Raw genomic sequence first — 26,275 nt, 5'->3', positions numbered from 1 at the left:
ACGTAAAATTCCTCAACAAAATACTAGCAAACCAAATCCAGCAACACATTAAAAGGATCATTCACCATAACTAAGTGAGATTTATTTCAGCAATGTAAGGGTGTTTCAATTTATGAAAATTGGTGAGTGTAACACACAATATTATGAGAATGAAAGGGGGGAAAGATCACATGATTATCTCAATAAATGCAGAAAAATCATTTGACAAATTCCAACACCCTTTAATATTTTTTTTATGTTTTTAATTTTGAGAGAAAAATAGAGTGTGAGTGGGGAAGAGACAAAGAGACAGGGAGACACAGAATCTGAAACCAGCTCCAGGCTCTGAGCTGTCAGCACAGAGCCCAACATGGGGCTCCAATTCACGGACTATGAGATCATGACCTGAGCTGAAATAGGATACTTAACCAACTGAGCCACCCAGGCACCCCCAACACCCTTTAATTAAAAAACAAACAAATTTTAAAAACCACAGCTAGTATTATACTTAAGGCTTCTCCCTATAATTAGGTCAAGACAAGGATATCTGCTTTTATCACTTCTATTCGACATTGTATAAGACATTCTAGGCAGGAAAGTTTGACAGAAAAAAATATATAAAAATTATCCAAAATGGAAAGGAAGAAGTAAATCTATTTCTATTCACAAGTGACATAATTTTACGTATAGAAAACACTAAAGAATCTATTAAAAAACTATTAAAGCTAATGAATTCAGCAAAGTTGTAAAATGCAAGATCACACAGAAAAATCTGTTGTATTTCTATGCTCCAGCAATGAGCAATCTGAAAATGAAATTAATAAAACAATTCTATTCATAATATTAAAAATAATAAAATACTTAGGAATAAACTTAACTGAGAAAGTGCAAGACTCATACGCTGAAAATGATAAAAAGCTACTGAAAGAAATTAAAGGAAACCTGAATAAATGGATAGCATCCTGTGTTCATGGATTGAAAACTTAATATTGTTAAGATGGCAATATACCCCAAATTTACAGATCAATGCCATTCATATCAAGATTTCAACTGCCTATTTTGCAGAAATGGAAAAGATGATTCTAAAATTCATATGGAATAGCAAGGGACCCCAGAAGAGACAATACAATCCCAGAAAAGAACAAAGTTGGAAGATTTATAGTTCTAAACTTCAAAACTTACTACAAAGCCACAGAAATCAAAGCAGCCTGGAACTGACAAAAGGATAGACATATAGATCTATGGAACAGAATTGAGGGTCCAGAAGGAAACCCACACATTTATGGTCAATTGATTTTTAACAAAAGTGCCAACACCATTCAATAGGACAAGAATGGTATTCTAAACAAATGGTTCTAGGGCAACTGGTTATATATTTGCAAAAGAATAAAGTTGGACCTATCATACAAAAATTTTAAAAAATCCATATTCAAATGTAAGAGCTAAAATATATAACTATTAGAGGAAAACGTAAAAGAAAATTCCATTTCTTGGATTTGGCAATGGAGTCTTAGATATTATATCAAAACACAAGCAAAAAGTATGTAAGAAATAGAAAAGAAAAATAAATGTTAGACTTCATTAAAATAAAGAACTCTTGTGCATTGAAGGACACTATCATGAAATTTAAAGACAATCCACAGAATGGGAGAAAATATTTGCAACTCATATATCTGATAAGGATACTGTATCCAGAATTTAAAAAAAAAAAAAAGCTTACAACTCAACAACCAAAAGACAAACAACCTAATTTAAAAGTGGGCAAATGGCCAACTAATCTTTGACAAAGCAGGAAAGAATATCCAATGGAATAAAGACAGTCTCTTCAGCAAGTGGTGCTGGGAAAACTATATAAAAATAAAATAAAATATATATAACTATGTAAAACTATATAAAAATAAAAACTTCTGCACAGCAAAGGAAACAATCAGCAAAACTAAAAGGCAACCAATAGATGGGAGAAGATATTTGCAAACAACATATCAGATAAAGGGTGAGTGTCCAAAATCTATAAAGAACTTATCAAACTCAACACCCAAAAAATAAATAGTCCAGTGAAGAAATGGGCAAAAGACATGAATAGACACTTCTCCAAAGAAGACATCCAGATGGCCAACCGACACATGAAAAAATGCTCAACATCCCTCATCCTCAGGGAAATACAAATCAAAACCACCATGAGATACCACCTTACACCTGTCAGAATGGCTAACATTAACAACTCAGCCAATGACAGATGTTGGCAAGGATACGGAGAAAGAGGATCTCTTGCATTGCTGGTGGGAATGCAAGCTGGTACAGCCACTCTGGAAAACAGTATGGAGGTTCCTCAAAAAATTAAAAATAGAACTACCCTATGACCCAGCAATTGCACTACTGGGTATTTATCCAAGGGATACAGGTATGCTGTATTGAAGAGACACATGCACCTCAGTGTTTATAGCAACACTATCAACAATAGCCAAAGTATGGAAAGAGCCCGACTATCCATCGATGGATGAACGTATAAAGAAGATGTGGCAAAGAGGTTAGAGTGGGAGAGAGCCAAAGCATAAGAGACTGTTAAAAACTGAGAACAAACTGAGGGTTGATGGGGGGTGGGAGGGAGGGTAGGGTGGGTGATGGTTATTGAGGAGGGCACCTTTTGGGATGAGCACTGGGTGTTGTATGGAAACCAATTTGACAGCAAATTTCATATAATAAATAAATAAATAAATAAATAAATAAATAAATAAATAAATAAACATTTAAAAAAAAAAAGAAGATGTGGTATATATATATACAATGGAGTATTACTTGGCAATCAAAAGAATGAAATCTTGCCATTTGCAACTACGTGGATGGAACTGGAGGGTATTATGCTAAGCAAAATTAGTCAGAGAAAGACAAATATCATATGACTTCACTCATATGAGGACTTTAAGACACAGAACAGATGAACACAAGGGAAGGGAAGCAAAAATAATATAAAAACAGGGAGGGGAACAAAACAGAAGAGACTCATAAATATGGAGAACAAACTGAGGGTTACTGGAGGGGTTGTGGGAAGGGGGATGGGCTAAATGGGTAAGGAGCATTAAGGAATCTACCCCTGAAATCATTGTTGCACTATATGCTAACTAATTTGGATGTAAATTTTAAAAATAAAAAATTTAGTCACATTGGAGATTAGGGCTTCAATATATAAATTTGGGGGTGGAAGGGATACGGTTCAGTCCATAACATTATGTATAGAATAATACATTATATATTACTTTGTAACCCAATTTTTCTCTAACCAGTGAACGTCTTGCCATACCATGAAGTATTTATCTATAGTTTCACTGTTATTCTGATAAATGAGATGACCTATAATTTATTAAAATAAAATCTTAATTGTTGATAAAAATAAAAATAAAAGTGGGCAAAAGATTTGAATTGATACATCTCCAAAGAAGACACACATGGTGAATGAGTGCACAAAAAGTTGTTCAACATTAATCAGGAGGGAAATGGAATTCAGAACCACAATGAGATACCACTTCATATCCACTAGGGGGGTTATAATTTTAAAATAGGAAAATAACGAGTGTTGACAAGGGGTGGAACATTTGGAATGCTCACAAGTTGCTGGTAGGAATGTAAAATGGTACAGCTGTTTTGGAAAACAATTTAGCAGTTCCTTGAAATGCTAAAGATAGACTTACCATAAAGACTCAGCTACTTCCAGTATATACACAAGAAAATTGAAAACAGTTGATGACACAAAAAATTGTACAGAAATGTTCATAGCAGCATTTTTCATAGTAGCCAAAAAATGAAAACAACCCAAATGCCCATGACTTATGAATGAATAAATGAAATGTGATATATTCATATAATGAAATATTGTTTGGCAAGAAAAAGAAATGAAGTACTGACACATACTACAACCCATGAAAACATTCTGTTAAGTGAAAGAAGACAGACAAAAAAGGCCATATATTAGGGTGCTGGGTGGCTCAGTCAGTTAAGCGTCTGACTCTTGATTTCGGTTCAGGTCATGATCTCTAGGTTTGTAGGTCCGAGACCTGCGTCAGGCTCTGCACTGACAGCACGGAGCCTGCTTGGGATTCTCTCTCTCCCTCTTTCTCTGTTCCACACCCCCCTCAAAATAAATAAATAAACTTAAAAAACATTTTTTTAAATCAAAAGTCACAAATTGACTTCATCAACATGCAAAACTTATTTTCACCAAAAGTGACATTGGTAAGTGAGAAAAAGACCACTGGTATAGTAAAAGCATAAATGATATAAACAGACAACTCACAAAAGAAAAACAGCCATAAAGATAGGAGAAGACACTGAGCCTCACTAGAAAACAAACAAAACAATGCAAAGTATAACAATGAGATAGCTTTTTCACTCAATAGATTTGCAAAATTGAAAGAGCTTGAAAATATCAAGGGTGGTTAAGGATTGGAAAAAGATATCTCATGCACTGCTAATGGTTTAAATTGCAGTCCTTTTGGAAGGCAATTTGACAATAAAGTGTTGGAATTTTAAAACATACCCACTCTGTGACTTAGCGATTCTACCTCTCTATATTTACCTCAAAGAAATAGCTGTACAGGTGCATGAGGAAGCATGTACAAAGATATTTGTTGCAGCATTGTTTTAAATGAAAAAATAAGAAGCCAATGAGTAGGGAGAAATAAAATGTGGTAAAGTCATCCCACAAAATACCATATAATCATTAAAACAAATAATGTTAATATGGAAAGGTCCCTAAGACAGAATGTTGAATGAAAAAAAAGCAAATTTCAGAACATGCCTCATTTATGTAAAATCTACAAAATCTTACCAAACTAACTACAGAATAACTTTGTTTTCCATGGAAATGTATGTATGTAGATAAATGCAGAGAAAAAAGTTTGGAAAGACAAAAACAAAAGTGGTATCAGTGGTTACCTATGGTAGAAGGGGACAGATCTAGATTGTTGAAGGCAATAAAAAAGGATTTTAACCTTTTCTAAAATATTTTTTCCCATGGAGGGATGATATAAATAACAAAACATGAAAAAAAGTAGATTCAAAATCCAAGGTTCCAATAGTGAATATATTTTACCTGTGAATAAATATATTTTGAACTCATTAATGTGACTTTGATGAGGGAAACAAAGGCAAGAAAAATGTAGTTTAAACTCCTTTACAGACTGCAGCCCATTGATAGATGTCAGAGACCTGGCGTGTAACACTCCCCAAGACATTTGTGGCTGCCTTAATGCCTTAATGTTTACACTTCTTTAAAAACTAGAAGCAACCTTATCTTGACAATAGCTAAATCTTCAGGGTCCTGTGAGACCATGCTTTCAGCATCCAGAAACTCCTTAAAAACTAACTTTATCTCTACCCCTAAAAGTGTATAATCAATTGCTCCTTACAACGTCAGTGCAGCTCTTTCTGCCCACGGGTCCTGTCCCCGTGCTTTAATAAAATCACCTTTTTTGTACCAAAGACGTCTCAAGAATTCTTTCTTAGCCATTTGCTCACAAACCACACTTCAAATTTCATCAACTTGGTTGAAAGAAAGCTTTGATTTGTATCCTTGTCTTCCTAAGTTTAGGGGAGAACAGGAGAAGGCAGGGAAAACATGTTCGACTACTTTTTGATTTTCTTCTGCCAAAATGAAAGTCACGTGAGTCTTAAATGATATAGTTTTTTCAATGCCTTGAATCAATTCTTTAACCATACAAAGAAACCATTAAAAAAGCTTTTTCAGACGTCTAAAACCTGAGAATTCATCTGTAAGGAAACATACATCCAAATAATCTTTCAAGAAACACTTGAATTAGATCATCAAGATCTCTTAAAAAGACAGACATGGATACGGAACACGGCCTGTTGTTGCTGCATGTAATAATTCAATGCAATAGACTATGGGGGGAAAGAAAAAGACAAGTTAAAAAGCAAAAGGAGGGGCCCCTGGGTGGCTCAGTCGGTTAAGCCTCCGACTTCGGCTCAGGTCATGATCTCACAGTTCATGAGTTCGAGCCCCGCGTAGGGCTCTGTGCTGACAGCTCAGAGCCTGGAGCCTGTTTCAGATTCTGTGTCTCCCTCTCTCTCTCTCTCTGACCCTCCCCGGTTCATGCTCTGTCTCTCTCTGTCTCAAAAGTAAATAAACGTTAAAAAAATTTTTTTAAAAAAAAAGCAAAAGGAGCAGTGGCATAAAAAAGAGGGAGGTATTCTAGAATGCCAGTTGTGACAGAATGTAAAGAGTACTGAATTGGAGACAATAACCGTGGCTAATTTGACTCTGTCCACTTTCCAGTGTGACCATAGGCAAACCACTTAACTAATTTGAAGAAAGAGAATAAGAATACATACTTACCTCACTGGGTTGCCAAGAAAGGCATTGTAAAAGGAAAATTACTAATGAGATCAAAAGAGGAAGGAGTGAGAGTTCAACTCTATAATGTGAAATCCTCAGGGGGATGAAGAGTTGCCAAAAGACTTGGAACATAATCTCCAGAGAGATTCATTTTTCCCAAGTACGTCTTTACTCTTTATCCTGTGCCTAGTAACATACACCTGCCTTCGTTTATGTCCGCGTTTTCCTATCATCATCTCAGGAAAGCTACTCTTGAGTCACCAGCTAAATAATTTCCATCATTTTTATCTCACAGGCTCGTTGACTTAACTAAAATACATACTAGGCTCTCCTATCCAGTCAACCTATGTGTTTTTGAGAATCACGTATTCAAATGAGCATTGGAGTAATTAAGATGAGGGCTCTGGGGTCAGATTGCCTTGGCTTAAAGCCGAGCCCCACACCTTAACAAATATGTGGGCTTGGAAAAGTTACTCAATTTATCTATGTCTCAGTGAAATGGGTTAAGAATAATACATAATGGGGTGCCTGGGTGGCTCTGTTGGTTAAGCATCCAACTCTTGGTTTCAGCTCAGGTCATGATCTCAGAGTTGCGAGATCAAACCCTGTGTGGGGCTCCACACAGAGCATGGAGACTGCTTAAGATTATCTCTCCCTCTCCCTTTGCCCCTCCCTGCTTGTGCTCTCTCTCTCAAAAAATAAAAATGAAGGAAGAAAGAAAGATACCTAATATATAAAACTGTTTTACAGTGAAATGGAAAAAAGGTAAAAGACTCTTAGAATAGTGTCTAGCACATGTTAAGCACTCAGTATATGACAGCTCTTTACTAATTTATCAGTCTCTTTTTCTTCCTGAGTCATGTGGAACCTAAATGAGTCCTTTCTGGATCTAGACTAAGGAAATTACTCAACTGGATGAAAACACCATACGGGCTTTCATTTTCTTAAATAAAAAAAGAAAACCCAAACTCCCATTTCTCCACCCCAGGAGGCCTGATTTTTCAATTTCTATACATTCATATATTCCATGTTCTTAGACTCCCTTTGCACCCCCAGCCTCACCAAAAGTAAATTGAAGCCTAAATGGAATACCGATTTCATCAGCATACCTACAATCTCAGTTCTGATCACACATTTTCAGAATGTACCTACATATTGCCATAAAAATAATGACTACTACGATGATACCCAACATTTATTAAGCACAAACACGCACAGTATCTACTATGTACTAAGCCCACTTCTATTACTTAAAGTGCCTTATTTCATGTGATCATAAAAACAATCTTATGGAGAAAGTGAGGTTAAATCATTTCTTGAACACCGCCCTGCTATTAAATGGTAGAGCCTGGACTACTTCATCCTCACTCCCTTCCAAAAATCTAAGTTACCTTTACAATAGTGTGGAGTCCTTTACAAATCAAATAAAAATCAGGAATCACAGAAAGTGCCAAGACCTTTAACTAGAGCACTCCATTACTGATGAGATTATAAATTGGTATAACTACTAGGAAAACAACCTGCTATTATCTACAAAAGTTGAATATAATGCATAATCTATGACCCAACCATTCCATGTTATTTCTAGATATGATCCTTAGAGTAGCAGTTCTCAAATTTTTTGGTCTTAGGATCCTATTATACTCTTAAAAATTGTTAAGGACCCCAAAGAACTTTTGTCAATGAAGGTTTTATCTATTGACATTTCTCATGAAAAACCACTCAGAAAAATCACTTGAGCACTTGTCCATATTTCCTCCAGATATCTATTAAGTATGTTGAAGAAGGGTAGATACTATTAGAAAGCCCAGGGAGAAATTGTCATGGACTCCATTCCAGGCAGCTGATCCTACCCCACTGAGCATGTTTCCTATTTATGTTTGGTTATATTCAGCAAAAAGTTCACAGAATCCTGAGAGTTGGTCATGAAGGAGTCTCTTCCCCTGGGATTATGGCTGTAATCTCAGGGTCTAAATTCCTATAAGCAGCAGAAAGTAAAACAAAACAAAACAAAACACTGTGTTGGTCTTGTTTACTGTATTCTTCTCAAGGCCTAGCATGAAGTAGGTACTCACAAAATGTTGGTTAATGTATGAAGACATGAAAGATAACATCTCTACCTAAAGTCAGAGACTCTTTCCTTTTGGAACAGTATAGATAGGAATTTTTGTAGGAGTTTATAAGATTTATAAGCAACCCAACTAGGAAAGCCCTGTGCTCTTTGAAATGAAACACTGTAAGCAACAGTTTTTCCAAGACTATCGGTCCTGAGTGTGGTGATAAAATGACCCAATGAGCCACTCTCACATATCCCTAATTTAGCAAACTGACTCCAGGGGTTCAGGTTTTCACAAAGATGGGACTTTCAGGTTCAAAAGCAATATCCAAGTCTGAGAGGCCACCGATAGAAGATGACTTTCCAGACACATTTAGATCCTTCAGTCTATGCCAAACCCCGGAAGTTTTTAACAATTCTGATAATAATCTTCTAAGGTGGAGATAAGAAGGGATATAGAATGGAGGTTAGTAATTAAATCACTAAATGACATCTTGATTTGCTCCCTGCACCTAGCCTCAAAAGAGCAACTGATACTTATGTTCCTGGGCTATCTACTGCTGAGTCACCCCAGGTCAGTTTATATTTTCTAAAGTGTGGTCAAATCTTTTGCCTCCAGTTGATGCGCACAATAGCCAACAAAATATTTACTATCTGTGATAAGAGAACACCAGGATAATAAATTTGTAAGTTACACTCTTTCAGGCTAAGAAATGGGCTCAGTTTATCCCAATTTACTTCAAATGATGCATAATTTTGCTTTTTGCTCTGAGATTCATTCTTTTATTCTCTCTTGTATTGTAGGGAGCTACATGACCTATTTTCTTTTACCAACTGGCTTCCAGGTAGGTTCAGCAAAAGGGAAGAATTAAGAGAAAATAGGAATTGAGAAGGTGAGTAGAAAGACTCTTGGGTAATTCTCCATGTCTTACCGTGTTCAATGTCTCTGGTTCTAGTTCTTAATGGACAGGTTCTCTTTCTATGGTTCCAGATCCCTCTGAGCAGTGTTCTAGGCTCTTGTAACACCACTTCCTTCCTTTGTCATGTGGCCCCTAAACATGGTAGCAGATGCCTGTCATTGGCAATCTCTGGGTTAACGCATACCTTACCTGGCTTCTCAGTGCTTCCATCACCTGTCTAATTAATTCTTGTATTAAACTCCAGTTGCATCATGACTGACAAAGTCATGATGTGCTTTGTGCGAAGTCTCCATGTGCTTTGGGAGGCCAGGGAAAGTCAAACAATCAGGCCACTGGAAGAGCAGGATCTATAATAGAGGTTGTTGAAACTGGGTGATGAGTATATGCGGGTCTTTTATACTCTTCTTTACTTCTTTATGTATACCTGAATATTTTTTACAATAACTTTACTTTAAAAAAGAAAATATTCCACAGGGTGCCTGTGTGTCTCAGTCGGTTAAGCGTCTGACTCTTGATTTCAGCTTAGGACATGATCTCACAGTTCATGAGTTGCAGCCCTGCACTGGGGTCTGTGCTGACAGCGTGGAGGCTGCTTGGAATTCTCTCTCCCTCTCTCTCTCTCTCTCTGTCCTCGCCCATTTGTATGCTCTCTCTCTCTCTCTCTAAATAAGTAAATAAACTTAAAAAAAAATTTTTTTTAAAGCAAAACAGTCAAGCCCAGAGGTTGCACACTTCATTTCAAGATAATTCCAATTACATACATCAGTGGTTCTCAATCAGGGTTGTTTTTGCCTACTAGGAGACATGACAATTTCTGGAGACATTTTTGGCTGTCATAAGTTTGAGGGGGTGCTACTGGCATCTAAGGGGTAGAAACCAGGAATGTGCTAAACATCCTACAATGCACAGGACAGCCTCTGCAATAAAGAATTATTTGGACAACTGGATATCCACATACGAAAGGGTAAATTTGGACCTCTACCTCATACCATATACAAAATTAACTGTAAATGGATTGAAAACCTAAATCTAATTACTGGAAGTATAAAACTCTTAGAAGAAAACATAGGTATAAATCTTCATGACCTTGGACTAGGCAACAGTTTCTCAGCTATAACACCAAAAGCATACAAACCCAAGAAAAAATAAATTGGACTTGATTAATGTGTACAAGTTTTGGACTTCAAAGGACACTATCAAAAAAGTGAAAAGACAACCCAGATAATGGAAGAAAATATTTTCACTTCATATATTTGATAAGGACCTAGTATCTAGAATATATAAAAACTCTTACAACTCAGCAATCAACAGACAACTTGATTTTTTAAATGGACAAAGAATTTTAATAGACATTTTTCAAAAGACGACATATACATTGTCAATGGGCACATGAAAACATGCTTAACATCATCAACCATTAAGGAAATTCAAACCAAAACCAAATTGGTACCCACTCACACTCATTATAGGATGGCTATAATTTTAAAAATCAAACATTAACAAGTGTTGGCAAGGAGGTGGAGAAATTGGAACACTCATGCATTGCTGGTCAGAATGTAAAATGGCACAGCCGTTCTGGAAAAGAGTTTGGCAGTTCTTCAAAGGTTAAACACAGAGTTACAATATGACCCAGCTAGGAAAGAATTTTTCTCAAAGCATTCTTAGTAATAGCTATAAAGTAGGAACAACTCAAACACCCATCAACTGATGCATAGATAAGTAAAGTGTGGTATATAGCTGCACAATGGAATATTATTCAGCCATGAAAAATAAATGGTGGTACCAATACTTGCTACCACATGGTTGACCCTTGAAAATGTTATGCTAAGTGAAATAAGCCAGTCACAAAAGGCCACACATTATATGATTTCATTTATATGAAATGTGCAGAGTAGGCAAATCTATAGAGACAGAAAGTAGATAAGTAGTTGCCAGAGTATGAGGGAGAGAGGTGAATATGCAATGGCTACTAATGGATTTAGGGTTTCTCTTAGGAGTGATTAAAATATTCTGGAAAAGAGAGTGGTGATAGTTGAACACATCTTATGAATATATTAAAACTACTGGATTATATAAAGATGATGGTGTTGGAAGAGGTGAAATTACCGGACTTGGGATATATTTTGATGTTAGAGGCAGCAGAACTTGCAGATAGATTGGATGGAGGGTGTGGGAGAAAGAAAAGAATCAAAAATGACTCCTGGTTGGGGTCTAAACAACTGAGGGAATGATCGTGACGTTAACTAAGAGAAGGAAGACTGGAGGAACTGATTTAGGGGATGAAGGAAATCAAGAGTTCTGTTCTGGATATACTACATTTAAGATCACCTGATACACATCCAAGTAGAGAAATTGAGAAATCAGATATATGAATATAAGCCTGAAGCTCAGGAGAGCTGCCAGTCACTGAACTTATGGGGCATTCAGAAGAGAGAGGAAGAGCCAAGTCCTGAGTAAAAAGGAGAAGATCAATAAACAAGTGAAGGTTTGTCCTTAGTTAAGAGCATGTCAATTCCACCCATTATAATCTGAGGGTCAACAGAATAAACAGGTACAGATGCTGGAGGGCTGGTAGATTAGTGGTGGGCACATACCTGATTTCCTTTAAAAGAAATAAGATTATTGGTTGAGGGCAAGAAAAGGGAAAAGAATGATGGAAATGTGAAGAGAAAAGAGAATGAAATAATGATTTCTGAACAGTGTAGGATGACGTAGCATAAATTTACAGGATAAAACTGAATGCTGGCAAGTCTTTGTATAATATATACAATGCTTGAGGCTATGTAAGTTAGTGAAAGCAATCTGGAGTTTGAAAGAACAACGTGTTGGGTTTTTTTTTAATGTTTTTGTTTGTTTTTTGAAAGAGAGAGAGAGCAAGGATGAGTAGGGGAGGGGCAGAGAGAAGGGGACAGAGGATCCAAAGCAGGCTTTGTGCTGACAGGGTAACAGCAGTAAACTCCATGTGGAGCTTGAACTCACAAACCACGAGATAATGACCTGAGCCAAAGTTGCATGCTCAACCAGCTGAGCCACCCAGGTGTCCCAACAACGGTATTTTTTTGACTCAATTTTATTTCGGGGAATTGGCCCAACACAGTAATTGAAAAGAAAGTCAAATGTTCATGTTAGGTTTTAATAGTGCCATTAATAGAAGCTTTACTCTATATTTCACATAACCTAAGAGACCATTTATGTAGTAGCCTCTGGAGGATCTGTCAGAGGGTCCCATTTCTCAAGCATGAGGGAAGGAGAAATATTGGCTTCCCATCACCTACCTGCATTTTTGTAAATCATGTGAGACATTCCAGGCCTGGTTCCTGTGGATCTCTCTAGTCTCATCTACTGGTGCCATTTTGTACTTTATGCCCTGAAAACACTGGAAGACTTGTAGTTTGCTGCACATAAACATTTGGTTCATTGCTAGAATTGCTGAAGGGACTGTGTTGTATTCTTACCACAAAAAAATAGATCCAAGAGACAAAGAGCACGGATTGTCATTCTTGTAGCATCTGAGTTTTACACAACTTTAACTAGTTGTTTTTTTCTCTATTCACCCCAAGCCAATCACCTCGGATCAGAACAGTGATGCTTTTCAGGCCCCAGATGTGTCTGCTCCTCATTCTGATAACTAATTCAAGGCAAGTTGTCAAACAAAGAGGGCAGGCCTTGTAGGAGGTCTATGCTGGTGAGGAGAAAGCCAGAGATTTGTGTCTTGAGTACGTGGAACACCCGGACTTCCACGATATAGTGCTGACACCAAGCTGCCTGGGTTGGTGTCTCAGCTCTGTCACTCACTCATAGAATTGTAAACAAGTTACTTACCCTCATGCTCTCCTTGTTAGAATGGGGATAATAGTGGTATATACCTTATAGAATTTTTGTGACGACTAAGTGAGTTTACTTATGCAAAATACTTAGAATGGCTCCGATTTCTGTTATACTCATGGGATTTTAATTTATGGAGATGACTAAGTAAAAACACGGGAAGACTAGTGCCACTGAAGGGCTTTTATTACTTATGTTTTCCCAGAGGAGAAGGCACAACATACCATGCAGGGCCACCTGGGGAAGCATCAGTGTTGATTAGGAGGCAGAAAGTAGTGAAGGGGAAGCCTGGCCCAGAGCCTTTATGGTTTTCCATAGGAAAGGCAAGGCAGGGCAAGGGAAACTGCTTAGGGTTGGCTAGTCTGAATAATTTTGATGAGCTGTCTCAGTTGTCTGGTACTTAGTCCTGGATGATTTAGGGCAGGGGGTATATTGGTTTGGAGTTGGGGGGGGGGCATTAAATAAAGGAGGTGACTGGGGGTATGGACTTGGGATTAGTTGGTTTATATATGCAAAACATGCTTTCAGATTTGTTGCTCATTTTTTAATTTAAATTTTTACTGAAGAATCATTGACATACAATATTGTTTTAGTTTCAGGTGTACAACATAGTTGATATTTACATACATTATGAAATGTATACACAGATTTGATATTTGTATACATTACAAAATGGTCACCACAATAAGTAGTCATCATCTGTCACCATACAAGATTACTACAGTATTATTGCCTATATTCCCTATGTTGTACATTGCATCCTGTGTCTTAATTTTATAAATGGAAGACTGTACTTCTTAACCTCCTAACTTATTTTGACCATCCCTCTATGTAGCAACCATCAGTTTATTTTCTATATGAGTCTGTTTCTGACTTTTTTTGTTGTTGTTCATTTGTTTTGTTTTTGGATTGTACCTGTTAGTGAAGTCATACAGTATTTGTCTTTCTCTGTCTTATTTATTTCACTCAGCATAATACCCTCTAAGTTCATACATGTTGTCACAAATGGCAAGATTTTTATTTTTATGGCTGAGTAATATTTCAGGCAAATTGTTTATTATCTCTGGGAATTAGCTAACCCTGGGAGGGGCAGTCTCTCCTCAGCGAGTCAATCCCCACAACTTGTCAAACACCATAAAATATTAAAAATATGGTTAATACACTAGCCCATGGAAAGTATTATATAGGGGCACTTGGGTGGCTCAGTTGGTTAAACATCTGACTTCAGCTCAGGTCATTCATGATCTCACAGTTCATGGGTCTGAGCCCCACATCAGGCTCTGTGCTAACAACTCAGAGCCTGGCACCTGCTTTGGATTCTGTGTCTCCCTCTCTCTGCCCCTCCCCTGCTCTCTCTCTCTCTCTCTCTCTCTCTCTCTCTCAAAAATAAATAAAAATTAAAAATATAAATATATGTATATATATATATGTGTATACACACACACACACACACACACACACATATATATATATATATATAAGAAAGTATTGTATAAGTGTTAGCTACTCTTCTGAAAGAGACACTCAGCCTTGTTGGCAGTCAAAGACTAGAGTTCAGATAAGGCTCATTGTGAAGGTTTAAATTATTTTTGTTCTCCAGGTAGCAGAGAAGCTCAGGAAGCTTAGAAAAACTTTTGCCCATAATTTTTTTGGTTTGTGTCTCCCCTGGTTCTGGAAAGCTCTACTTCAATTCCAGTTCCTGACACTATTCTATTGACCTAGTGAACAATATCTTAAGTTAAGGATTATACCTCTTTGCTCATCTTTTGGTTTTCATGGAAACCAACTTAGGTATGTACTTGACCATTCTTTTTTTTTTTTTTTGAGCTTTTATATTTTTTATTCTTCATTTAACTTTTAAAACACTACTATAGTTGAATATTAAAACAAAAACAATAACAGCAAGTAGTGAGCTATGATTATAGTCCTTCATTCGTTCACTACTGCATATAAAATGCCATCAGTGTTCTTCACTGACCCCATTAAGAGGTCTGACACTGAACACCTCCCCTAGGGTGATGTTCATCATCCTCATACGCTTCTCCATTGTAATGGCGCCTTCTTTCCTGATTTGGATCAAAGTCCACCAGTTCTACCTGGTCCATTTCATCAGTCTCTTCTACTTCCTTCCTCTCAGGTAGGAGTTTTTCCAGCAAAGACAGTTTATCAGGAGAGAGAAAGCCATTCTCAGGGAAGTTTACCTTAAATTCAATGATTAGGCGACCCTTTTCGTATGGTCTACGATAAATTGGCATGCCTTCATTCAGCACACACTTGATATCTGCATGCTTGACAATCTGACCTGGACGAGAGGTAAAGACAATGGTTCTGTTGTCTAGAGTAGATATTGGCTTTTGAAAGCCGCACAGTGCTTCAACCAGCTGTATGTCCATACACATGAAAAGATCCCCTCCTCGCCTAGTAAAAACAGCATGGTCCTTCTGATCTAAAACAATGATAATATCTCCTGGTTCCAGTCCAGGTTCTAGGTCTCCTTCACCATGGAATGTTATCTTCTGGCCATCTTTCATGCCTTTGTCAATATGAACTTCTAGAATCTTCTTTTCTCGAACTATCTTCCTTCCATTGCAGCTTGTACATCTATCTTTAGGACTGATCCGTTCCCCATGGCCCTGGCACTCCATGCACACAGACTGAATTTGTTGAACCACTCCAGGTCCTATCTGATGAATTCTTATTTGCATTCCAGTACCTCGGCAATTGGGACAACATTCTACCGCTCCTTTCTTACCACCTCGGCCTTCACATTTGTCACAAATCACATTCTTTTGCAGAGCTAGTTTTCTTGTTGCACCATTATATAAATCTTCTAAGGTTACAGAGAGCTGATGCACATTTTTCCCTCTCCTCTCTCTCTGCATCCTTCCTCCTCCTCCAAAAAACATATCAAAGATGTCCATGGGGGAGCCAAAACCACCACCTGCTCCACCTTCTTTAATTGCCTGTTCTCCTCCTTTGTCATATAATTCCCTTTTCTTCGCATCAGAGAGCACTTCATAAGCTTGAGAAATCTGTTTAAACTTCTCTCCCTCATTTGGATTCTTGGCAGGTGGTACTTCAAAGCCAATTTCCTGTAAGCCTTTTTCAATTCTTCCTGGGTGGCATTGGGTTTGACCCCCAAAACATCATAGTAACTAGTTTCTTTCACCATTTTCTACAGCCGGCGAGGGGGTCAAGGCCGGTGTGGGGGGAGCGGGAAGGAGCGCATTTCTGGGCGCAGCTCGGGCAGCCGCCGCTCCTCCGCTTTTCAGCGAGTGTTCTGGAAAGTTCCCTGTACTTGACCATTCTTGGTTTAACCATGGTACTGAAGCCTTTCTGACAAAAATCAGTAATTTTAAGTGAGATAATACTAAGCTATTACCACCAACCCGGACTAACCAAATAAATAAAAGTATAGAAGTGCCTAAGAGCAAAATACATTAGTCGCATACAGTATCCAGGAGACATGTTAGGGAGTTATGGCAATACAATATTGAGGTAATGGCTATATCAGTCCTTCCTGATACCATCTGAAAATAGCCCTCAATCTTGATCAATGGCTTATTTTTATCTGGCCCAGGCTTTAGGGCCTAACTTGCTCTCCAGGTGTGTACTTGCCTTGCAGATTAAAGCTCTTACTAGATTTCTCTTGACTTCATGAAGATGTTACAAAAGTAATTGAACAAGTTGTAGAAAGAAGAGAAATGGAGATGAATCAATTGGTTTGAGAATTCTTCCAGAAAATACCTACAGAACTTCACAGCAACTGATTAGATATAAGGAATGAAAGGGCAGGGAACTGACCTTGGGAAATGGTTGTTACCACTAAGAAATGAAGTTGAAAGGAAGTTGACTTGGAGAATAAAGTAAGTCCGTATCCAGATATACTTTATTTGAAATGATATGATATCCAACTAGATAGGCCCAGTAGGCAAGAGGGGGAACAAGACTAGATGAGAAGAAGATATCAGGATAGGAATGATTATGAAAGCCACGAGCAAGACAAGGGTGGCTGAGACATATCTTTTGGGTGCGGTGGGAAGACAGGAGAGAATTCTGGAGAAAAGAGAGACCATATGTTTAGAAGTGGGAGATCCAGGGTGGTATAATATCTTGAAAGAATTCACAGAACAAAGTTCATAAGGCAGAGAGCAGGCAACAGTGTCTAAAGGTTACGTGAGAGGAAAGTGAATCATTGGATGTGGCAACACAGGAGTCTTGGGCAATAACAGGGTGAGTAGTGAGGGAAGAATGCCATGGGTCAACGATTAAGCACTTTATCTGGGTCAGATCAAAGTGATTAGTATAAATCACTGAAGAAGTTTCACAAGGAAGAGATGGGCTGAACCCACAGAAGTTACTCAGTAGTGCCATTCTCCATCAGAAGTTGGCCACGGCAACTTTTTACTCAACACATCTCCAGAGGCAAGGAAAACAAAAGCAAAAGTGAACTATTGGGACCTCATCAAAATAAAAAGCTTTTGCACAGCAAAGGAAACAATCAGCAAAACTAAAAGGCAACCAATAGATGGGAGAAGATATTTGCAAACGACATATCAGATAAAGGGTGAGTGTCCAAAATCTATAAAGAACTTATCAAACTCAACACCCAAAAAACAAATAATCCAGTGAAGAAATGGGCAAAAGACATGAATAGACACTTCTCCAAAGAAGACATCCAGATGGCCAACCGACACATGAAAAAATACTCAACATCCCTCATCCTCAGGGAAATACAAATCAAAACCACCATGAGATACCACCTTACACCTGTCAGAATGGCTAATGTTAACAACTCAGGCAACGACAGATGTTGGCGAGGATACGGAGAAAGAGGATCTCTTTCATTGCTGGTGGGAATGCAAGCTGGTACAGCCACTCTGGAAAACAGTATGGAGGTTCCTCAAAAAATTAAAAATAGAACTACTCTATGAGCCAGCAATTGCACTACTAGGTATTTACCCAAGGGATACAGGTATGCTGTTTTGAAGGGGCATATGCACCCCAATGTTTATAGCAGCACTATCAACAATAGCCAAAGTATGGAAAGAGCCCAAATGTCCATCGACAGACAAATGGATAACGAAGATGTGGTGTATATATACAATGGAGTATTACTTAGCAATCAAAAAGAATGAAATCTTGCCATTTGCAACTACATGGATGGAACTAGAGGGTATTATGCTAAGCAAAATTAGAGAAAAACAAATATATGACTTCACTCATATGAGGACTTTAAGACACAGAACAGATGAACACAAGGGAAGGGAAGCAAAAATAATATAAAAACAGGGAGGGGGACAAAACAGAAGAGACTCTTAAATATGGAGAACAGAGGGTTACTGGAGGGTTTGTGGGATGGGGGATGGGCTAAATGGGTAAGGAGCATTAAGGAATCTACCCCTGAAATCATTGTTGCACTAATGCTAACTAACTTGGATGTAAATTAAAAAAAAAAAAAATAAAATAATAATAATAAATTTAAAAGTGTTACATTTGATTTGATGTGATTCACAGATATTCTCTTTTGGGAAAGAGAAAGTCTGTACTAATGTGAGAGTTCTTGAATTGAATTTTAAGGTTCATGTCAAAGTAGTTGAGAAATACAGTGACTTTAGAGAATATTTTTATTGAACAGTCTTATTTGGAACTCTGTGTTTAAGCAAAAAAAGAGGAATCTGTCTGCTATCTTGTGAACATTTATCCTCTGCAACAAAAATATCACATAGGAAAGATAAAAAGAATCCTATGTTGTGTTAGTCTGGTGTGTATATTATTATGCTTCACGGGGATAACATAAAAATATATAGACTTTCACAAAGTTAGAAAGTTCTACTATGATTTTCTTTCTTTTTTTTTATTTTAGAGAGAGAGCACAAGTAGGGGAGAAGGGCAGAGGGAGAGAGAGAGTCTCAGGCAGGCTGCATGCTTGATGGAGCATCAGTGCAGAGCCTGATGCAGGGTTCCATCCCATGACTTTGGGATCATGACCTGAGCCAAAATCAAGAGTCAGATGCTCAACCAACTGAACCACCCAGGCTCCCCTCTGCTATGATTTTCAACTGCCACCCTCTGAACAGAAGCTTCAAGGAATTTTATTGAGCAAATAAACATAAATAATAAATATGTGTATAATTCTCAATATTCATGTTGAGATGTTGTTTATGAACATTGCTGAGGTATATTACAAGTACTTTGATATTAAGAAAAGTTAAAGTGCCAATTTTTAATCATAGCTGACTTCTTCACAGACATTGACAAGCTGACCCTAAAATTAATAGAGAAATTCAAAGATCTCAGAATAGCCAAACAATTCAAAACAATCTTGAAAAAGAAGAATAAATTTGGAGCACTCAAGCTTCTGACTTTCAAAACTTACTACAAAGTTACACTAATCAAGACAGTGTGGTAGTGGGGTAAGGAGAGACACAATGGAATAGAATTGAATACACATCAATGGAATAGAATTGAGATCTAGAAATAAACTCTCTCACTTTATGGTCAGTTGATTTTCAACAAAGATGCCAAGACCATTCAATTGGAAATAATAGTTTTTCAACAAATAGTTCTGGGACAACTGGATATCCATATGCAAAAGAGTGATTTTGCACCCTTTCTCACATCATATACAAAAATTAACTAAAAACTAGTCAAAGGCCTAAATCTAAGCACTAAAACTATAAAAGTCTTTGAAGAAAGCATAGGTGTAAATCATAACCTTGGATTGGGCAATTGTTTCTGAAATATGAAACCAAAAGCAGAAGCAGACAAAGAAAAAGGTAAGATTTTACCAAAATTAAAAAATGTGCTTCAAAGGACACCACTAAGAAAGTGAAAAGACAATTTACCTAATAGGAGACAATATTTGTAAATCATATGTTGGATAAGAGACTAGAATCCAGAATATATAAAGAACATTTTCAACCCAAACATAAAGAGACAAATAACCCAACTAAAATATGGGCAAAGAATCTGAATAGACATTTCTCCATTGGGAGATGAAAATTTCAGCAAAATTCTAGAAGATGGAAAGTGAACAAGAAAGTATTACTAGGTGACACAACAAAGGAATCCACAGCCCAGAATAAGTTCCAAGGGGGCTGCTATATAGCACAGAGGCAGATCTGCCCGGCAGCCCCAGAAAGGCTTTAGAGCCTGAGTCCTATGACTGAGGGCAGGAATGAGAATTCTGCTAAGGACAGGAAATTCATTTGAGGCTTAAACACATGTGCAAAGGCAACTGGTCACCTAATAACCACTTTCCTCCCCAACAACGTGGGATGGGGAGGGGCTTGGGGGAAAGGTTCTTCTCTAAAAGATTAAACATCTTCCATTCACTTTCCTGGTATGGGTTTATGTAGTGTTTTTTGTGCCCTAAGCCACATCCCCTCGGTTCAGCTTGCATTTCTGGAGCAGCTCTGGTGCGCAATTCCCTTACACAAGTTTTCTCAGCCTAATGCTTTCCCTGAAGCCAAGGGAGGGCTACCATCCCTTCACACTGGTAGTCTGGAAACATTTCTGGGAGCAAGCATCAGTGGAGGATGGGAATCAGTGAGAAAATGCTCTATCCACTCAGCAGGGACAGCAAAAGGAAACAACTTGTGTCCCTCTGTAGGTACTGATCTGGGAAGATGTACAAGATCTATTGTTAAGTGAAAAAAATCAAAGCTAGTATGCTGTCTTTGTGTAAGAAAGAGGGGAGGAACATTAATTTACATTAGTATTTGCTCTTATCTGCCTACCCCAAACCTTAAGATATCTAGAAATAAGGGGCACCTGAGTGGCTCAGTGGATTGAGCGTCCGACTTCAGCTCAGGTCATGATCTTACGGTTTGTGGGTTCGAGCCCCGTGTTGGGCTCTGTGCTGACAGCTCAGAGCCCGGAACCTGCTTCAGATTCTGTGTCTCCTTCTCTCTCTGCCCCTCCCCCACTTGTATTCTGTCTTTCTCTGTCTTTCAAAAATAAATAAATGTAAAAAAAATTTTTTTAAGATATTTAGGAATAAACCTAACCAAAGAGGTGAAAAACCCGTACTCTGAAAACTATAAAACACTAATGAAAGAAACTGAAGAGAACACAAAGAAATGGAAAGACCTTCCATGCTCATGGATTGGAAGAACAAATATTGTTAAAATGTCTATAATATCCAAAAATATCTATACATTTAATGCAATCCCTGCCAAAATACCAATAGCATTTTTCACAGAGCTAGGAGAAACAATGCTAAAATTTGTATGGAACACAAAATAGCCAAATAGCCAAAGCAATCTTGAAAAACAAAAGCAAAGCTGGAAGCATCACAATCCCAGACTTCAAGCTATAGTACAAAGTTGTAGTCATCAATACAGAATGGTACTGGGGCGCCTGGGTGGCTCAGTTGGTTAAATGTCCGACTCTTGATACTGGTTCAGGTCCTGATCTTGTGGTCATGAGATCAAACCCTGCTGCGGGCCCCACCCTGAGTGTGGAGCCTGCTGGGGATTCTCTCTCTCCCTCTCTCTCTGCCCCTCCCCTTCTCTCTCTTTCTCTCTCAAAATAAATAAATAAACTTAAAAAAAAACAGTATGGTACTGTCACAAAACAAAGACATAGAAATCAACACAACAGAATATAAAAAAAATGAAGCCACAACTGTATGGTCAACTAATCTTCAACAAAGTAGGAAAGAATATCTAATGGGAAAAAGGCAGTCTCTTCAACAAATGGTATTGGAAAAGTGGACAGCAGCAGGCAAAAGAATGAAACTGGACCACTTTCTTACACCATACACAAAAATAAATTCAAAATTGATGAAAGACCTAAATGTGGGACAGGAAACCATTAAAGACCTAGAGGGGAGCACAGGCAGTAATTTGCCTGACATCAGCCATAACAACATTTTTCTAGATATGTCTCCTGAGGCAAGGGAAACAAAACCAAGAAGAAACTATGGGGACTTCATCAAAATAAAAAGCTTCTGCACAGTGAAGGAAACAATCGACAAAACTGAAAGGCAACCTACAGAATGGGAGAAGATATTTGCAAATGACATATCTGATAAATGGTTAGTATCCAAAACATACAAAGAATGTATGCAACTCAACACCCAAAAAACAAATAACCCAATTTAAAAATGGGCAGAGGATATCAAGAGACATTTCTCCAAAGAAGACCTACAGATAGCCAACAGACACATGAAAAAATGCTCAACATCACTCATCATCAGGGAAATACAAATCAAAACTACAATAAGATATCACCTCACACCTGTAGAACGGCTAAAATCAACAACACAGAAACAGGCGTTGGCAAGGATGTGGGGAAAGGGGAAACCTCCTACACTTTTGGGGAATGAAAACTGGTGTAGCCACTCTGAAAAACAGTATGAAGTTTCCTCAAAAAGTTAAAAATAGGACTACCCTATGATTCAGCAATTGCACTCCTAGGTATTTACCCAAAGAATACAAAAATACTAATTCAGAGGGATACGTGCACCTACAATGTTTATAGCAGCATGATCTAAGGTAGCCAAACTATGGAAAGAGCCCAAGTTTCCATCTACTGGTGAATGGGTAAAGATTACACACACACACACACACACACACACACACACACACATATACACAACACACACAGTGGAATATTACTCAGCCATAAAAAGGAATGAAGTCTTGCCATTTGCAACAATGTGGATAGAACTAGAGACTATAATGCTAAGCAAAATAAACCAATCAAAAAAGATAAATACCATATGATTTCACTCACATGTGGAATTTAAGAAACAAAACAAATAAACGTGGGAGAAAAAAAGAGAGGCAAACCAAGAAAGAGTCCTAACGATAGAGAACAAACTGATGGTTACTAGAAGGGAGGTGGGTTAGGGGTGGACTAAATAGGTGATGGGGATTAAGTAGTGCACCTGTTGTGATGTATGGAAGTGTTGAATCACTAAATTCTACACTTGAAACTAATATTACACTGTATGTTGATGAGCTGGAATTTAAAAAGTTGAAAAAAAAATTTTTTTCACTAGTTTTCCTAAAACTAATGGCCAGTGGTTACATGTAGAGGATGAGGTAGGGGGTGTGGATTATAAAGAATATGAAAGTAAAACTTCTCAATGTATAATTAAAAAAAATTTTTTTAATGTTTATTTTTGAGAGAGAGAGAGAGAGAGAATGTGAGCAAGGAAGGGGCAGAGAGAGAGGGAGACACAGAATCTAACGCAGGCTCCAGGCTCTGAGCTGTCAGCACAGAGCCTGATGTGGGGCTTGAACTCACAAACCATGAGATCATGACCTGAGCCGAAGTTGGACGCTTAACCAACTGAGTCACCCAGGCCCCCCTCAATGTATAATTTTTAAAAACCTCTGAACCAAGTGAATGTAGCACTTACTTAAAAATAATTAAATTGAGTTTTTAAACATTTTGCCATCTGATTCAGGTAGTTGCTCCCAATGCTAACCTAGTTCTCTCTTTTCTTCTCATTCAAAAATATTTCAGAGTTGTTTCATTGCTGTGTTTATTTCCTTACCTCTCACTCATCAATCTGGTTTCTGCCCCATTATGCAAATAAATTGCTCTGACCTCTTGTCTCCAGTGACCTCCATATTGCTAAATCTCATAAACATTGTTTAGTCTTTCTCTCACATAATCTTCTGGCAGCATTTGATAAACTACCTCCCTTCAGACACATCCTCTTCTCTTGACTTTAACGTCTCCACGCAATTCTAGTTTTCCTCCCATCTCTCTGGATACCCTTACCTCTCTTCTCCCTTTCTCCCTCACCTTCTTCTTTTTTTCCCTTCTCTTCTCCCTCCTTTACCCAAACATTAAACATTGTATTTCTTCAAAACTCTGTTGTAAATATCTTCTCTATTACTAAGGGATTTCACTCAGAACTATAAATTGAGTTGATAACAGTGACCTCCACATTCATATCTCCAAACTCTTTCAGGACTGAGACATTCTGTTATTGGCAGCTCACTCTGGCCAATGGAAATGTCTAGAGGCAGAATTACCTGTTGCTCTAGCTGCTAAAACTTCCAGCAGTTGTGGAAGGGAAATTTGGAGGGAGCACCATAGCATTTAATGCAGATAGATGTACTATGAATATTTTCTACCAGTATGTGATTTGCCTTTTCATTTTCTTTTCATTGTCTTAAGGAATGGCTAGTTTAAATTTTTACGAAGTATTGGGGTTTCTGGGTGGCTCAGTCAGTTAAGTGTCCAGCTTCAGCTCATGTCTTGATCTCACTCACGGCTTGAGAATTCAAGCCCTGAGACAGGCTCTGTGCTGACAGCTCAGAACCTGGACCCTGCTTCTGATTCTGTGTCTCCCTCTCTCTCTGCCCCTCCCCTGCTCACACTCTGTCTGTCTCTCTCTCTCAAAAATAAAGATTAATTTTTTTTTTAATTTTATGAAGCATAATTAATTTTTTTTCTTTTATGTTAAATTCTTTTTTTCCATAGAGACTTTAAGTTTTTTACTGTGGTAAAAAGCATATGATATAGGGGCACTCGGGTGGCTCAGTCGCTTAAGTGACTGACTTTGGCTCAGATCATGATTTCACGGTTTGTGAGTTCGAGCCCCACGTCAGCTCAGAGCCTGTAGCCTGCTTCAGGTTCTGTGTCTCCCTCTCTCTCTCTGCCCCTCACTCATGCTCACTCTCTCTCTCTCTCTCAAAAATAAACAAAACATTAAAAAAAATTTTTTTAAGCATATGATATAAAATTTACCATCTTGGGTGCCTGGATGGCTCAGTCGGTTAAGCATCCGACTTCAGCTCAAGTCATGATCTTACCGTTCGTGAGTTCAAGCCTCACATCCGGCTTTGTGCTGACAGCTCAGAGCCTGGAGCCCACTTCGGATTCTGTATCTCCCCCTCTCTCTGTTCCTCCCCCATCCGCACTGTCTCTCCCTCAAAAATAAAGATTACCAAAATTTTTTTTTTAATTTACCATCTTAACCACTTTAAAGTGTACATTTCAATAGTGCTAATTAATTCACACTGTTATGAAACAGATCTCCAGAACTTTTTCATCTTGTACATCTAAAGCCCTCTACCCAAACAATATCTCCCTATTCCTCCTCCCCAGTCCCTGGCAACCTCAATTTTACTTTCTGTCTCTGTGATATTGACTACTTTATATAGCGTGTATAAATGGCATCATACAACATTTGTCTTTTGATGACTTGGTTATCCCAGTATAATGCCCTCAAGTCCATCCATGTTTTAGCCTGTGATAAGATTTCCTTCCTGTTTAAGGCTGAGTAATATTCCATTGTGTGTATATACCACACTTTATCCATTCATCTGTCAGTGGACATTTAGATTGTTTCACTTCTTGTCTATTGTGACTAGTGCTGCTATGAACATGAGTGGGTAATATTTCTTCGAGACTCTGCTTTCCATTTTTATGGATATATATAACCAGAAGTGGGAGTGCTGGATCATATGGTAGTTCTGTTTTAAATTTCTTGAGGAAACTCCATATTGTTTTCCACAGTGGTTGAACTATTTTACAGTCCCACCAATGGTGTGTAAAGGTTCCAGTTTTTCCATATCCTCTCCCTCTCATGTTATTTTCTGTTATTTTTTTATAGCAACCACCCTAATGGGTATGAGATTATTTAGTGCTTTTCATGTATTCTTTAAGAAATATTTACCTATCCCAAGGTTGCAGATATATTCTTCCATGTTTAAAATTTTGACTTTTAGGGGCACCTGGGTGGCTCAGTCAGTTAAGCGTCTGACTTCGGCTCAGGTCGTGATCTCACAGTCCGTGGGTTTAAACCCCTCTTTGGGCTCTGTGTTGACAGCTCAGAGCCTGGAACCTGCTTTGGATTCTGTGTTTCCCTCTTTGTCTGCCCTTCTCTCTCTCACACTCTGTCACAAATAAATAAACATTAAAAATTTTTTTGGCTTAAAACCTCTTTGATCTTGGCTGCAGCAACTTCTTACTCAACACGTCTCCAGAGGCAAGGGAAACAAAAGCAAAAGTGAACTATTGGGACCTCATCAAAATAAAAAGCTTTTGCACAGCAAAGGAAACAATCAGCAAAACTATAAGGCAACCGACAGAATGGGAGAAGATATTTGCAAACAACATATCAGATAAAGGGTTAGTATCCAAAATCTATAAAGAACTTACAAACTCAACACC

General features: G+C 38.0%; 1 protein-coding gene and 1 pseudogene across 1 annotated transcript in view; one reads left to right on the top strand and one right to left on the bottom strand.

Moving 5' to 3' along the window:
• Positions 1-26,275, top strand: part of LOC122231493 (nascent polypeptide-associated complex subunit alpha, muscle-specific form-like) — a 120,133-nt gene that overhangs the window by 39,717 nt on the left and 54,141 nt on the right. Inside the window, exon 4 of the mRNA XM_042959614.1 lies at positions 9,189-9,229. Within this exon, the coding sequence (XP_042815548.1) occupies positions 9,189-9,229 (41 nt within the window). The remainder of the gene's footprint in view (positions 1-9,188; positions 9,230-26,275) is intronic.
• On the bottom strand, positions 15,075-16,301 carry LOC102966065 (annotated as a pseudogene).

The sequence above is a fragment of the Panthera tigris genome, chromosome D1, assembly GCF_018350195.1.
Source record: "Panthera tigris isolate Pti1 chromosome D1, P.tigris_Pti1_mat1.1, whole genome shotgun sequence".
In the NCBI taxonomy this organism is placed as follows: Eukaryota; Metazoa; Chordata; class Mammalia; order Carnivora; family Felidae; genus Panthera; species Panthera tigris.
Note: the sequence above shows the minus strand (reverse complement) of the source record. Positions and strands in the feature narration are given on the sequence as shown.